Raw genomic sequence first — 17,065 nt, 5'->3', positions numbered from 1 at the left:
ATTAAAAACCAAATAAAGCAAACCTGAAAGTCAATTACTGTCCAGTGTATGTGGTTCCAATTTTCAGTTTTGAGTTGGCTTGACATGTAACTATGTGTTCAAGGAACAGCTTGATGTAAAACAGAACTAGCTTATTCCCAGTAATGTTTTCCTGGAATTGACTTTGCTTAACTGCAAAGGTTTCTTAGTGTATGTAGAATGTGTTTTTTAAAAACACAGACAATAATAAGGTGCCCCACTGAGATCAGAGCTGAACTGTGTTAGTCCTTTCAAACTAGTAACGTGAGACCTACCTCTGTAATTAAGAGTAAAATAGAAAGAATGTCTCCAGATCTTGCATGGCACATGCCCTCTTAATCTTGATATTATCCTTAATATTTTTATGGGTTATAGCTCCCACTCATTACATACCTCTGCACCTACGATAAGTGAAGCAGAGACTTTACAGATATTACCAACAGCTTTATTCCTTGAGTCATGTTTCTTTATAATCTGTTGATTAATTTAATGCTTTGGTATTGGCACACTAGTAGCTGTGTTTTGATGCAGTCTGTGTCCAGACAATTAATTGACTGTGGTTTCATAAATGATCAGAAGTGCTGTAGATCAGCCTTTTTCCCCTTCATGGTTGTTAAATTTGTAGTCCACAATATCAGTGTAAACAAACATGGCCTGTGCTCTGTTTAAATGAGTATCTGCTGCTTCAGCAGATTTAAGTGAGTTTGTTCATGGTCATACAGTCATAACTGTATTTCAGACATTGCGTTTGACAGCCAGACAGTACTTCCTCCTGAGCTGTTTAAAACATGCTGTGGGATCCATTTAACAAAACTCTTTCTGTGTGATCACTTCTTTTAGGATGTTGGTGGAGGCTGGTTAGAAGGAAAAAACAGCCAAGGTGAGAGAGGACTTGTTCCAACAGATTACGTTGAGGTAAGTGGCTACATTGCTCTACACTAAGAAAGCAGAACTACTGAGAAGGCCATCTTCTGGTTTGCTGATCACACTGTAATGGTCAAACATAAATCTTCCAATGTTAGAGCTTATTGGAGCAACTATGGCTGGCTTTGGAGACCAGTGCAAATATGCTATCCAAAGCTACTGTGCTTTGTAGTGGTTTCCCAGGAAATGCAACACAAGGTTGTCTATGATAAATACTGGTAATCTACATAACATGAGCTACCTTGGGTCTGTTTCTGGGGCTCTTGTGATCCAATAATTGTTTTGTTTTCTTGTCTGAAGATACAGATATGGAAGTAAAATGACCAATTCCAAGTTCACACTGGTGTTGATGTGGGTGATTTGCTACACGCTTATAAATCTCTGGAGTGGAACTCCATTTTTGGTGCTCAGGGTATGGGATCCCAAATGCAGGGCTTTTTCTGTTTCTTTAGTGTATGTTGATCTGCTCTTTGTTTCAAGACTGGGATGGTGGGAGTCTCAATGCAAAGACTGTAATCCAGTTCACTCTTGGAGGACCCAGTGTCTGTATGTCTGCAGGTTGCCAGTTAGGGGAAGACTGGCTGTAATTCCTGCAGCCTCCTCTTTAAGGCATATGCCTTCCTTTCTACACCAGTACTATGTTTATTTACAAAAAGGGATTGGCAAGCTCATAGTCTAGTAGTTTATGGCTCTCCAAACTTGCTGTCCCAAACTGATCCTCTGAGTATTGAGTTCCCAGTCTCTAAGCAGTAATGTTAACAACCTTGTTAATCCCTAATGAATTTATAGATAGGTGTCACTGCTACAACAGTCCTGTGTGTTACGCTGTTACAACGCAAACCAATTCCGTCTGTTGTGGAAGTAAGTCCTCCAGATTATCACATCAGTTTCTTGTAAAAGGTTCTGTAGAATTTGAATTCAGAAAGGGTGTATGCAGCCATCTGAAAGAATAGTGGCATGAATGTTAGAATGATTATATATGATAAACAGCATTATTTGATTAATCATAATGAAAGCATGAAAAATATTCTGCAAATTTTTTTCATTTCAGATTATAACCGAAGGTGCAAAAGATGGAATTAGCTGCGGTAACTCATTAGCTGACCAAGCCTTTTTTGATTCCCTTTCTTCAAATATAGCTCAGACCAACTCTGCTGCAAAAAGCAGTAATCAGGTATGTCTTGTGTTTTTTCGGGCACAGTGGGCATGGAGAATTTTGTTGAGATAACTACTTGCACTCTTCAGTTGTGCTGTACTGTATTTGTGAACCTTCATAAAAGTACTAATTAAAGTAATTGTGTTTTCATTAGGGAATGCTTTTGTTGCATATTAATGGTATGTGTGAATGTTCAGATACTTTCACTGCTGGAACGAAAATTTAGTCTTCTGACACTTAAAGAAATAGTGTTCTAATTCTTTCCAGTCTGCAGTTATATAAATCTGTGACTACCTCAATCTCTGTACATCTGTCTAAGAGCGCTCTTAGCAAATTTACTTTATCTTCAAGTTACTTGTGTTAGTATGCTAACCTTTTTAAGGAACCAAAGCTTACTTTTTTAAAAAATGTCTGCTACAATTGGGTGGTCTATGCATCATCAGCCAGAGTGAATTGATACTTTTCACTTTCAGAATTTGAGTGAGAGTTGTTTCTTTGATTAAAAAAGATGAAGCAAGTTCATGTATTGTCTCTAGTCAGTTGGAGAAGAGGCTGACTTTGGTTTCACTGGAAGAATATTTTTCGTTTTCTTTTTTTATTCCTCACTCTATGAATAGCTTTTTGCCTGGTGTCATTTCATTAAGCAGCAAGTACTTAGTTTCAGTTTAGATATCTGAGGACATACATTATCTTAAACACAAGCTGTTTGGTCTACAGACTGCTGCATGTCCCACACATAGGAACACTTAAACATTCTGAAGTCCACAGGTCAGCAGCAGCAGAAAATCTGCCTCTTCCAACAGCACTATGCAAAGATCTTTTGTGTTAGAAAGTAAACAGCTTACTTATTGTAGCAGCTGGGGACACATACCTGGTTTGTGAGTCAGTTAAATATCAGTTATTAGTTTCCTTAATCGTGACTTACACTGTAGGACTTTGACATGAAACGAGATCTCTTGAAAACTGTACATAGGACATGTTTGTTATGAATGCGAATGTAACAGTTCACTGACTGTATAGTGTTTGATTTGTGCTTCCTTGTATTCAGCTGGACATTACCAGGATTCTGATTCTGTGATTGCACATATAGTGAGAACTCCAGACCTCACTGTGACTATCTCAGTGTTTATTTTTTTGTAATTGATGCCCATTTAATGTTTAAGCTAAACACAGAACTCTTGAAATGCCTCATGAATTTCTCATGTCAGACTGAGCCAAAAGCACTGATTATAGGTTCATTTTCCGTCAGTAAAATGCACAGTAATTTGAAGGTAGAGGTGGGAACCTAATTTCTTCTACTCTGTTACCCTTGCCCCCATTTTTGCTCCTATAGAGTTCCTAGACAAACTTTTTTTTTGGGGGAAGCTTGAAATATTTGCAGCGGCTATTACTGTAAAATCTGAATACTGTTTTTCCTCTGAAGGAAAATAAACTTAATTTAATCTAAGTAGAATTAATTACTAAGATAATAAACAGAATATTTAACACGGTGGTAGAGATACCTATCAGAGCTTGGTCTGTGCTTAGCACAAGGCACATGTGCCTAGAGAAGGGAATTAAAAAGCCCTTGCCTGTATAGGGGGAAAGGTTAAAATAAAGGTATCTGTTACATTCTAAATAATACTGTGGCAATCTAGTTTTGGAAGTTAGGTTTCTAGGGGAGAGGAAAGCTTGAAAAATATAGTCACTTTACAATACAGTTGACACAGGATCAGCAGTATTCTGGCCCTGTAATACATACAAATTGTAGTTTCTTCATAACATGTTAAGGAAAGGAGTAACTTAAGGCAAACACCTTGCCTTATATGTGTTAGTGCTTTAATCTTTTGTCCTGTTCCTCTCCATTCTTCTTCAAGTGCTGTGTGAGACTGTTGAGAGAACCAGTGTACTGTAGTATATTACAGTAAAACGTATCGCTTATATTAATAGGAGAGAGGGGAGGAGAGCCGTGCACCTGGATGCAGCCAAGGCCACGCAAGATGTAGGGGAAGCAGATTTCCTCAGGCTAGTGCATTTGGGTCTTTTGGTTTTGTGTTTATTCATAGCAGGACCCATCTTGTTGCATGATCAGGATTTTATGTCATAAGTTATTCCTGTTTTATCAAGTTTTTTTCTTTAACTGAGTTCATTCACTGCTGTTTAGTTACAGATAGTTTCTAGAAAAACAGCAGATCTTGATTTGAAGGTTGGTTTCTTCAGCTTTTGACATATCTGGTAGTTTTTTCCAGTGGCTCATTGTTAACAAGAATTTAATTTGTACACTAAGCAGTCTGGCTTCCACGTTCAGCTGTTAGGCCTTTCTCCCAGATGAGAAAGCTCTCTAGTGCATGATATCTTATCCTTGCAAAAATTGTTGTCCTCTTGATTAAGAAATTCTGTTTGTCCTGTCTGTCTGGTGTAAGGCACTTTTCCTGCCCTCAAAGGAAAGTTTCTTCTGCAGTCCCTTTGATCTTGTGACTTGTGTGTAAAATACGTGCATTGCTCCTGTGTACATTGCATGATGTCAGGTTTGATGTTGCTGTTCTGGTGTAGAAAAGCCTGATACAGTGAAAGATTGCATTGATTCCTGTAGCAGTGCATCAGGAGGTTATACCAAGTTGCACATACTGGCTTCTCTTTTAGAGCCGCTGTTTATAAGAATACAATCTTCTGCTTTGTGGGTATGACCCATCTTTCTAGACATATTACTCCGTATTTGGTTGTAATAGTATTTGCATTGTTTAACATGAGTTCCCTCAGGCACTTTGGATTGATCTGTGTTCAGATGCACAGTTGCAAGCAATTGACTTACCCTTTTTAAGTGCCTTAATGAGTGACAAGATCAATATACAAAGCACTTAATCTTAAATGTAACTTTTGTGTTCAGGTTATGGAAAGCAAAGAAAAATGACAAATTATGTGTCAATGTAAAGATAATTAATGCTGGAGGTGGCACAGTAGTGGGAACTAAAATGTTCATAGATGTAGTCTGGTGGACTAAATAAAAATATCAGCATTCCAAATGCTGACATTTTATGTTATCTATACTTTATAGTAACATGGGGGTAGCAATTTATTACAAGAAGCCTTTATAAAAGCACTTCTAAATAAAGAGGATGTTTGAGGATTTTTCTTACTACTACTATATTGAAGAAATTGCTTTCTGTAAATATTGTCACTTTAACATACACGTAATTACACAACACTCCCACTCCTCAATTTCAGTAAGTCAAAAGATGTTTTAATTCTTAGAATTTCTTCCATTCTTCTAACAGTAATACAAAACCTGGCTTGTTGTGTAATCTTTCAGTACCAAGCCTCCTTAAAAATAATAAATCTGGCTGAGTTGAAAGGTATGAGTGTGGGTTTTTTTGGTTTTCTTTTTTAAGAGACCAGTTAAACCACAGTGTTGTGGTTTAGCACCAGTTGGCAGCTCAGCCCCACCCAGCTGCTCGCTCACTCCCCCTGGTGGGATGGGGGAGAGAATCGGAAGGGTAAAAGTGAGGTAACTTGTGGATTGAGATAAAGACAGTTTAATAGGTAAAGCAAAAGCTGAACATGCGAGCAAAGCAAAACGGGATTAATTCACTGCTGCCCATGGGCAGGCAGGTCTTCAGCATCTCCAGAAAACCTGGGTTCCATCACACATAACTGTTACTTAGGAAGACAAACACCACCACTCCATACGTACCCCACTTCCTTCTTCCCCTTAGCACTTATTGCTGAGCACCATGTCATATATTATGGAATATCCCTTTGGTCATTTGGGATCAGCTGTGTCCCCTCCTGCCCTGTTGGGCACCCCCAGCCTCCTTGCTGGTGGGGTAGGATGGGAAAGAGAAGGCCTTGGTACTACGCAAGCCCTGTTCAGCAACAGCTAAACATCTCTGTGTTATCAACACTGGTTTGGTCACAAATGAAAAACATAACACTGTAACAGCTACTTTGAAGAAAATTAACTCTCTCACAGCCAAAACCAGTGCAACCAGTTGTATTTGAATGCAGACTTTGTCTGTGATTTTGTCTTAGTTTTATTTTTAAAGTTCTGAACTGGTTAGCCTATCTATTTAGAAATAATCTCAAATGGCAATGTGCTTCTGACAGGGTTTTAAAAAAATCCAACAAATTGATTTTTTTAGCTTTATACACTGTATTTTTGCTAGCATATCTTCATATACCCAGATAGGTCTGGGGACAACTGCTTTTCTTAAGTAGCAATCTTACATGTAGTACAGAACCCTAAATCATTACAGCTTTCCCAGTTCAGTTTCTAAGCATACATATCTCTCAACTCCCTCTGTCTACACACATCCCTTTTTGCTTTCCAAGCAAACAAGGGGCTTTTGGTTTCCTGCTCTGGAATCCATAGCTTTTTGATGTGAAGAAAATATCAACAGCTCAAGCGCTGCCCTATTCCCTGTGTGTCGTTTTCTAAGAAGTTTTTTTGTTCTTGTTAAGTAAGTAATCTCTTGAAAGGTAATTAATAAGCAATAACCAAAAGCAGCTGCTTTTACTTCCTTTTTTCAACTGAGAAAGATGCAATGACCATAGCAACACTTTAGTGTTGTACCTTGCCTGGGTTTGCCACAGATGTGAAGTGACGGTAGAAAAGGGGCACAAGGGTACTTCCTAAGGAGATGAGAAGAATTCTGCATGACCCTGAGCAGCAGTTCACTCTTCCCCAGTTCATTCCCTGCATCAGTCATGTCTCAACAATAGCTGCCTTGGTGAAGCTTGCAGCTGCTCTTGTAAAGAGCTGCCTGAAGAAGGTATTGGGGAGATAAAAGCAATCAGAGGAAGTAATGAAGCTAATTATACAGAAACAAGAGGGAAAAAAAATGACTCAAGGTAACTACTTTTACACTAAGAAAAGCAGATAGGAGGTTTTAATGTTACACGTGCCCACAACATTTGTGGTTTAACGTCTGAAAAGCCTTTTAAAAATTGTTCAATGAAATACAATTTAAAGAAGCCTTAGTTGCCAAAGGTGGAGACTGTTCCATGGTTTTGTGTGGCTCTTGGGCTGTTTTGACCCTGTAGCCCTTGGACAGAGGAAGCAAAGAGAATGAGAAATCTTTCTTTGTCAATCCCCTGTTCCTCTGAGCAGCAATGCAGGTTGCTAATTTTAGACTGTTGTTTGGAACAACTAGTGAGTAACTATATCAGCACTGATGTTTTTTCTATTTGTTAAAATTGCATATATATATATATATATATTAAAGTTATCTGTAAACTCTTCTGCTATTAGAATGACGTTGGCAATAACGGCACTGAAATGCATATAAATTATTGGCCTTTTAAACCAAATAAACATCATTAAATACACTGAACACAAAGTTTCTCATTTCTGATGCAAAATGAGATATATTTTTCTCTTGTGGTATTTCTTTGGTGCCGAGTTGCTTCCACAGGTTGTAACAACAATGGATATCCCATTTCACACTTTTCAAGAGTATTTCTCATTGCAGTTGATCAAGACTTTGTTACCTGGGTTGCATTTGGAGCCTTCATAATTAAAATATTATGGAAATACGTATGTATGGAAATACAAGCAGTAATGTAAATTCATTGTGAGTGGTCTCCTCCAACTGTGGCTTGTTGGGTTTTTTTTGGTGTTTTTTTGGTTTGGTTTGGTTTGTTTGGTTTTTTGGTGGTCAAGACCAGTGCTTCTGAAATCACAGATGAACATGTGCAAAATAAATGCTAGTATCAGATTCAGAAACTACTGTTCTAACAACAATTATCTCTCTCTCCATTCTAAACCACAACCCGTGGTGGTTTCTCATTTATCTAACTTAATATGTTTTAGAAGTTGTGAAGAAATATTAGCTTTCCATTTTAACAATAGTGTTTATCTGAGTTATTTAGATTTCATCTACCTTAAATCTGAATAACTACTATATTGGCCCAAACTGGTTTTCTTTATGAAGAAGCTAAAACTTGATCTGTACAGTAGGCTCATTAGTGGTCTGGAAACGAACTGTGTGTACAACTAGCCATAATGTAGTCCAGCTATTTACAGCCTGTGTAACGTGCATGTTTGAACATAGGATAGAAATGCTATACATTTCAGTATACTATATATTTTAATCTGTGCGGTTTTTCTTACCTTCCTTCTACAGCTTGAAGTCTAGCCTTTTTTTTTTTTTTTTCCCTTCCTCTCTGGAGGATAAAAAACTACTATAAAAATGTATAAATGAACTTAAAGTGGAATACTGCCTGTCTGTTTCAGGGTGGAAATGGATCACCAGCTATGTTGATGTAAGACCTGTAGATGTGGCTTCACAGTATTTAAGATGTAAAAATAGTTCTTGTAGCTAACCATAAGTTGCATTTGTAAAGGAGTTTGTTCCTTTTTCTTGACGCTGATTCTCTAATCACTGCCATGTCTGCTTCTGTATGAAGATGACTGTACAGCTCTTCTCAGCTCTGGATGAAATAAGTATCCTGAGAGTTGGTATTTCTGTGAATTGCAGATTTGTCAGTTAATTCCAGTGTGACCTTAGAGAATCCACATGCTTTGTGTCTTCAGTATGTTGTGGGTAGAGCAGCAGGGGCCTGTGAGTAGATGCAGGAACCAACTGACAGAACCTCTCCTGTTTGTGTAGTTTTATCCAGTGGTAAGTGTGAAATCACTGGGGATAGTTTCTCGGTAGAGGGAAGATAAGCTGCTACACGGTTATTGAAGGATATGAAAATAAATTGACTGTTTTATGTGTAGAAAGCCCATTCCCTTTAGAAAACTCTGGAACTTCTGTATAGGCAGGATGAAAACATGTAGTTTGGTGTGCAGGAGCTGAAACAACTCCTAAGTTGCCTGGTGTGGTGCAGCGATGAGTTGTTGTGATGTGCACAAGGAGAACACTAAAGAAGCTACACCCAGAGCTTCACTTCATATCTTTTCCACTTGCTGCAACTTACTGCTGCAAAGGCAAATTGTCATTGTTAAATTTGCATACCGTAACATCCTCCACCCTGAACTGCTGTGAACAGCAATAAATGCTAAGATTGAAGAAAATAAGTACAGTGCTCTGATTGAGACTGCACTATTCTGCTTATGTGGAAATTTTGACATGCATGTTACTGAATTCCTGTAACAGAATTTCTGTTCTCTGATGTTGCTGTGTGTGAAGTAAAGTGGAAGTATTGTCATGGGAAATGTGACTCATGCATTTGTTTGAGTCCAGTTTGTCTTGTTAAACCAGTACACTAAATTACCTTATAAAATTGACAAGTAGGTTCACCATGGAAGTTAGTTAAAATTGTTTATGGACTTTGGAAAGTGCTGCTTTCTTGAGTAATAAACCTTAACTCTGCATAAGCGTATGTGTTTTTAAGATGAAGTGTAAAGTTGTCTCTCTGTGTGCGTAAGTCATGTCTTGAAGGGCATAGTGCAGAAGATATCTAAAAAGAACAAGCAAAACCGGTGAGTTAGAACTCTTCAGAAGTAAAAGAATCAAGAACAACAACACAAAAAACCCTAGACTGTTTTGTGCTAGTTTGGCTTTCATGATTAGTAACTTCTAGTTCCTGTTACAGATAATGATACTATAACATCCTCCATTGTTATATGAAATTTGAAAGCAACTCTTTCCCCTGTAGCCCCATCTTAATGACAATATTGCATTCGAACTGACAACAGGAATTTGACCAATTCTTAACTAAATTCTAAAAAAAAAACAAACCAAAACCATAATTCTAAAAAACTAAAGTGCCAGGCAGTGGTTTCCGTACAGTACTAGAAACAGTGGCTTGCTTTGAAATGAATTACATTCACATATTGAAAAAAGAACCGGTCCAATATATGACAGTGATTGTACCAATTCCAACTCTGTAGTTGTCTTGAACTTTTTTGTGGTGTCCCAGGTTTAGGCAGAAGGTTGTTAAACTGTAGTACTGTGATCACTCCTTAATCTGCACTCACACCCTCAGGCAAAATCTGACTATTAAAATAGTTTTCCACAATTTACAGTGTTTGCATATGCTTTTTCTTGCAGCTTTGTTGTAATTTGATTTATTTCGTGAGGTAGCCTTGTGATCTAGGAGTTTGACATTAACTATATGAAGAATATTTTAGCTTATAATGGTAAGAATCTTTTCGGCCCTCCTGTGAGTGTTTCTGTTTGCTCGTACACTTAGAGCAGCATGTGGCATGCGTGTGTTGCACGACCCCTTCACCACAGCAGGGGGCTTACTCCAGTATATAGTTTCCTTTTTACAATTTTTTTTATGGTTCATAGGTCACTGAGCACTTATTTTAAGTGAAATCACAGGCATTTGTAATTGAACGTGGTAAGCTGAAAAAGCCTTAGCCAGTAATACTCTTCAGCTCCTCAGAAAAAAAACTAAAGGCAACAAGGGAAACCCCTGTGCTCTGTTTCCAAATGAAAATAGAGAGTGATTTTTCCAAAAAGGAAGGATAAAGCCTTGTTTAATCTTTGTAGCCTGATCTTGGGATGTCTAGAGAATATCAGAGAGGAACAGGGAGTCTTTCTTCTGTTTTCTGGCATTGCTGTGACTGCTAACTTGGAAAACTGTCTGAAATTTCTCATCTGTGTTTCAAGGAGAAACCATTAGGGATTGAAATCAGCTCAAGAGAAGCCAAGGATATGAAGAGGTGACTTGATTGCTGTTTATGTGTGCAGGTGTGAGTAACAAAAACAGAAGCCTGAGAGGACTCTATTGAATAAATTCATATAAGCTTTTTAGTGGATGAAAGTTGAATTTAAGCAAACAAATTTTATTTAAGCAGTGGGGATGACAGTAGATGTGTGTTTTCCCTCTGCTTGTCTAATCACTGAGCATTCTTTGCTTAAGTCTAAATTATGTATCTTTCTAAAAGACCATACTGTACTTCAAATACATCTTCTTTTAAGCAGAATCAGGAGTTAATAGCTGGAAATCCTGTGCCTGCACTGTGCAGAAGCAATGCAGCCTCTAGTCCACCTTGACTGCAAATAACCTCACAAGTAAGGAAATGGGACTGGAAGTGGGAAGAGAGCAAAAAACTAACTACTCTGCTCTTCATGGTAGTAACTCAGCTCTTCCATTGGTGCTTTGGTTTGTTTTTTTTTCTCCTGCAGAAAGCAAGGAGTGTTGAGTAGGTGTGCCTTGGCTTTGTGTGGTTTGTGAGCAGGCAAAGGGCAGCTCCTTTGAAGGGGCTGTGTGATGAAGGGGGCAGTGGGGCTGAGCGTGGAGGTGCTGGATGACTGTTTCCTCTGGAAGGAAGCGAGATGATGGGAGCAGCTGAGGAGCAAATAGTTTCCTTGGACAGCATTGCTACTGCCTCTTTGTCAGCTGCCTCTGGAGGTGCTTCCTCCTGTTGCTTTCATGTATTTATCTGCAGGAACACGGTAATAACTGAGTCCCTAAGGTTGTTGATCCCTTAAAGTCTAGCCCATCCCCACTTCTGCTTTTCCCAGAGGATTTCTCTAAGGAAAAAACATGTTTAAATTTTACAACAGAAAAAAGACCCTTCCTTCAGAATTGGGAGAATTGCCCAGGACCACAATACTAAGGTAATGATTTATCAGGAAGAAAGCTTAGGCATAAAATATCATGGACATGGCAGCTCCTTCAGTATCTGCTAAATGCAGCACAGTGAATGCAGTCTGTGATCACTGCAGAATAGTCTTTTAGTGCTTCACATCTCTTCCTGGAGGAAAAAAAGCTTGATTTTTAGGGTGACTGTCTATATTCACTTAGTTTTTTAGAATGTATCTGTTCAGAGGCTGTTATCCAAAGAATCTGAGTTTAGTGTAATGTCCGAGTTTGCCTAAGGCTTTGTCTCTATACGGGTAACTAAGGCAGCTACAAAACTGGAGAGGTAAGTTCATTCCTGTGAGCTACTCAGCTGCTCCACCATGACTTTTATTGTATTTTCTGCCATTCTTCTGTGCTGTCTGTCTCTACTCAACCCCTTTTTTAGAGTGTAACACTTCTCATTGCAGCTTTGGCTGTCCTGGACTTCCCTTGATTTGATCGGACTTATTTCTTCTACTTCAGCATGGCTTCTGTCTCAGAGTAGATTTCAAGGTATTTTTCTTACAGTTGGAAGTTGTCATTTTTGATGACACAGTAACCTAGATCTTTTTAGGTACTCAACTTAGTTTTAGCATCTGAACATCATGTTTCTTTTGGCTTTTTCCTGCAGGAGTAGCATGGATCTGTTTGTCCATCAGGACCATCCATTAATATGAGAAAGGAGTCTGCCAGGAACAACATAGTTGGCCAAGAGGTCAAAAAAAATATTTTTAGCCAGGGTAGAGAGACACTTTAGTGACTTAGCTTTACTGTCTTTACTTTTGGATTCTCTGGAAAATAGCAAAGATGTCACTTTTTCCTATTTAATTCATGATTCATTTGGTAAAGATACTGACATTTTGCTCTCAAGCTGAGGATTTTCCTGTTGTGGTGGAATTTTTTTCTCATTCAACTATTATTAGATCTTTAAAATCATACTAGACTTCTCCAGCTCTGCCCAGCCCTCTACCTGTAATGACCTGTTTCTATAGTGAGTCTGAATCTGCGCTTAATGGAAGACTCTTAAAATATTTAGTAACGTGTTCCTTCTGTCTGTTCCTGAAATCACCTTTTTGTGGTGTTTTTTCTCCTAGAACAGTAGGAGAGAGCAAGTCCATAATAATCGACAAAAATGAATATCATCTGCCTTTAAGGAGTTTATCCTTGAATTTAATCTCGGTGTACTTGTTTGAGGGTACCTTGCAGAGCAAAGAGATGCAGTGTTTCATTTGAAGGTTGATTTGTTTCTTAATTATGTGTTATGTAGCATTCCTTTTTGTACATTTACAGTTGAGATTGCTCACATACTTGGATGTTAGGTGTGCTGTATCAAGTTACATTGACTGAAAACCGGCTTCTTGCAAGGGCTTTTCATCTTTTTTTTGCGGACTAAAAAGAGATCAGGGGATTTATCAGTTTCGGTTATGGAAAAGTAAAGGTGTGAAAAAATTTGTTTTCATCACTTACAGAAATACTTGCTGGCTTAATTAGGGTTTATTCAATCAGAGCTAAGCCACATGAATGGCTTCTTGTACAGAATTTGTTAGCTGTTGAGATACACAGAACTCCTGACTGGAGCTGAGATTATCCTTTTAATAAATGCTGTGTCTTTACTTGGTCCTCCACAGGATTGCAGGACTGATTCCTGAACCCTTCTCCACACTTACTGATTTTTGTTTCCAGTTAGAAGTGTAGGAAGTTTGTGTGCGTGTAGGCAAACACTGAAGAAAGATAACAGAGACCTGTAAATGCTCTTTGAGAGGTGCTGCCTATATATACATTCCTAACCCATCTCTTACCCTCCTCCCCAGTGCCTCAGAAAGAAATGTGGACCCTTTGGCTAAAAGGAGCTGAGTGGGAATAACACATCCCACCCATTTTGTAGCCTGTGGGTGATACACTTAAGGGCAGGAGTTCCAGAGCTTTCTTAGACACCTCAGAAGTAAAATTTGCAGATTTGAATAGTGCTTCCCTATAGATACATAGAGGTAAAACATCTGAGAGGGCAGTTTAAGTATTCAGTTTCCCTTGTTGTGCAGCATTTAGTGTGTATCAGCACCTGTTTGCAAGTGTGGTGATGATTGCTCTTGACAGTCATTCTTTAGTAGTGTACCCAGTGTTAATGCTCCTGCTTGTTTTGCAGCAGCTTTTAAGTTTTCTTTGCCACCCACTCATGTACCAGATTTCACATGAACTACAGTGAAGAGGAAAACTTTACTCAGCCTTTTGGCAATCATCCCACTTCTGGGCTTTCATTTGCCAGTGATCAGCACAACATATATTGCAGAAGTATAGGCAAATAAATATTATGCAAACTATTCTTTTCTAGGGTTACAAGCAGGCAACACTTTTCAATGTGATTTGCCCCAGTGTATGTGTTTTCATTTAGCAAAGATAATAAATTCTGACTGATGGCATGTAAAGTTATTTATCTTTACATAAACTCATATCAGGTGAAGATCATAGGAAGAGCAGGCTTGTATAAGGTACCAGCAACTTCTTTGTGATCGCTTGGAGTAGTATTGTCTGTGAGCTATCCAAGAATTAGGCAGACCTCAATGATATCACTCCCTTAGGGAGGGGTGTTCTTGCATCCGTTTCATCCTTCAAAAAAATCGTCCAAGCTATCAATGTGAAAGCTTTCCACGTAATCTCTCACTCCGCAGTTCCTAGAGACCCACTGACTCTCTTTTGAGTCTTCTGAATGGCCATTTCCCCCCAGCCTGCGGGACTGGTCTTAATTTCCAGATCCTTGGGATTCTGTACATACAGACCAGGTGTTACATGATATCAACAGCATTTTCAAGTCTTAAAGGTTTGATAGTGTCTGTGAAATCTGACTGTCAGATGACTTTATTTTAGGAAAAACTGAAGTGGGAGCTCGTATTTGTAAGCTGAATAGCTGTACCTTTTTTCGTTTCTCCTCCTTCCTCCTGCACTTTAGCTGCGTGGGTTTTGATTTGTGTGTGGTTTCTTTTTTTCTTTCTGCCAGCTCGTCTCTGCACTGAGTGTCTGGCATAGACTGCACTTAACTAGTCAATGCTTTTTCAAAATGTAGTGTTAAAATGAAGGAGCTGAGCAGGATGCTAAGCTATTAGTCCAACTTACTGACAGAGGAATTTGACAAATTGATGCTGTAGTTAGAGACATGTCTGCTCTGTGCTCTTTCTCTGAGGTTTCCACCTCCACAACAGCATCAGCAGAAGGGTGTGTGTGATTACCTTCAGCAGCAGCTTATGCTGAGAAAGTAGGTCTACAGGCAGATGCCAGACAGTTCCCTGACAGATGTTTGGTTTGGTTTTTTTGTTCCTTCCCTCACCTTCCCTCATCTTCACTGTGAATGAGTTCAGCTCTGACAGGGAAGCTGAGCATGTTGCTGGCCCAAACTCTCTGTCACACCAGTAGTGACAGTGTGGGTGGGCAATTCGTGATTTGCTTTTAGTGAAGCCACTGATCTGAATTTGATAAAATAAACATTTGAAAAAACCTCATTCTTTACTTTTGAGTTTCTGTTTTGAATGTGCTAATTATTCCATGGCCTTATGTAATTAATAGTTTACATGCACCATACTTAGGGTGTTGGTGTAAAATAATTACCATGGGTAAGAGTGTTTCCTAACAGTGTTGGACCGAATAGTTTAATTTTGCTGAGGAAACACTGTTGTCAGTATGTATCGGTGTCACATTGGTGGAAAGCTGATCAGTTCTTCCAGGTGCTTACTGCATTTAAGAGTTGTGTAGCTGGGAACATAAGATTTGGCAGCTGCTCCTAAATCAAACAAGTGCTGAATGCAAACTCATAGCCTATCAGCAAGAGATCAAAGATTTCAATAAGAAAGTATGTGGTTGTCGCTCATTTCTTCAGCAATTTCTTCTTTACTTTTGTCTATAAACAATATAGGCAAACAACACCAGTGACCCTTGGTCCAGTTGGAACGTTGGGAAGTCTGGGAACTGGGATAATGGAAATGCTGTTGACAGCTGGGCAACAAAACCTGAAAGTGCAGCTGGCCAGAGAAACAGTGCTTCAAATAACTGGGAGGCGGCAGCAGCATTTGGTCATCCACAGGCATATCAAGGACCAGGTGTGATATAATGCTCTTATTTTTTAATAAATCACAGTAGGTGGACACTTGAGGTAAGAATCGCTTAATCTTTCATAACTATAGAACATAACTTTTAAAAAAACAAAACAGGATCAGTTTCCTAGGGGTATATTGTTATATGAGTAAACTGGACAATAAAATAATAGAGTTTTAAAATTAAAAAAAAAAAAATGAGATTCACACTAACAGCACCTTAAACCTGTACAGAAATCTGGCAAGCCAGAGTCTTGTGCATACATGATCTATTCTCAGGCATGTTGTTCAGCCTGTATAACTGGAACTTTTAACACCCTTAAATTTGTGCCCTCAGGCCTGTGAAGCAGTAGTCTCTTATATCCTTAGCTTTAGGAGGTGGCTAAGCCTTTCAGAAAGCTTCTCTACCTTTTTGAGTAAAAGTCTAAGAGGAGAGCTCAGAACTGGGGAATCCTTACCTGGAGTGTATGAATACAGAACACTATTGAATTCATCTTAGCACACCAGCATTTCCCCCAATGGATTTTTAGTGTATCATTTTGCAGGTTTTATTTGGTGGGAACGATGATAATTGAGGAGGAATCATAAAATAGAAGGCTGAACTACATCTTAATATGTTTACCTTGTTTATTTGTGTACTTATGCTGAGGTAGCTGCTTCCGAAGAGAAAATATTTAACTTTCTCCTTTCCCTACCCCTTCCTGTACTTCAGCAGCTGCTGATGACGATGACTGGGAGGATGAATGGGATGACCCAAAATCAACTTCACCGTCTTATCTCGGTTACAAGGAGTCTGAGGCATCAGAGGCTGGAGGGGTCCAGCGTGGAAATTCTCGTGCAGCTGCTATGAAGCTTCCACTTAACAAGTAATGGAAAATGCAGGATAAATGTGTATATATTGAAGAGAACTGGAATTTGTCCAGATGTGTAAATGTGTGACCGTTGAACCTTCTTGAAATATGCCATGTAAACATTACAGTTTCAGGGTAGAACGGGAGATTAATTTGTAGTTCAGTGTTCTCCCTGTGTGATCAGAGAACATATGATCCATGAAAGCATGAAAGTACATGGCAAAGCTTTATCATTTTAAGGTGTTATACAGGCAAATGACACTTTTACAAGGTCTGAACTTCTGGACCCACTGATCTTTAAAATTTAACTGTCTTTATGTGTGCTGAGTGAAAATGAAAGGTGATGAAGCATGAAGCTTTGTCAGGGTTATACTAGCATTATCTCATGTTACAATTTGATGTTTGTTTATTCTAAAACTGCTGTTACTCTAAGAAGCTCCTGTGTGGTAATATTCAGGTGGATGAAAGCAGAGTGCGAGAAGGATTGTAGAATAACGCTCTCCTGGGGTATAACTAAAATCAACTGTCTCTGCATG

At 38.8% G+C, this 17,065-nt stretch overlaps 1 protein-coding gene across 2 annotated transcripts in view; it reads left to right on the top strand.

Moving 5' to 3' along the window:
- Window positions 1–17,065, top strand: part of SNX9 (sorting nexin 9) — a 62,596-nt gene that overhangs the window by 21,492 nt on the left and 24,039 nt on the right. Inside the window, exons 3-6 of one of the 2 annotated variants that reach the window (XM_065057307.1) lie at window positions 859–933; window positions 1,994–2,116; window positions 15,501–15,684; window positions 16,394–16,544. In XM_065057307.1, coding sequence (XP_064913379.1) covers window positions 859–933; window positions 1,994–2,116; window positions 15,501–15,684; window positions 16,394–16,544 — 533 coding nt within the window. Of the gene's footprint in view, window positions 1–858; window positions 934–1,993; window positions 2,117–15,500; window positions 15,685–16,390; window positions 16,545–17,065 lie in introns of both variants that reach the window. The other variant, XM_065057306.1, reaches the window with a different exon arrangement.

The sequence above is a fragment of the Columba livia genome, chromosome 3, assembly GCF_036013475.1.
Source record: "Columba livia isolate bColLiv1 breed racing homer chromosome 3, bColLiv1.pat.W.v2, whole genome shotgun sequence".
NCBI classification, from domain to species: Eukaryota; Metazoa; Chordata; class Aves; order Columbiformes; family Columbidae; genus Columba; species Columba livia.
The sequence above is the reverse complement of the archived record's forward strand: the minus strand, read 5'-3'. Positions and strand labels throughout refer to the sequence as shown.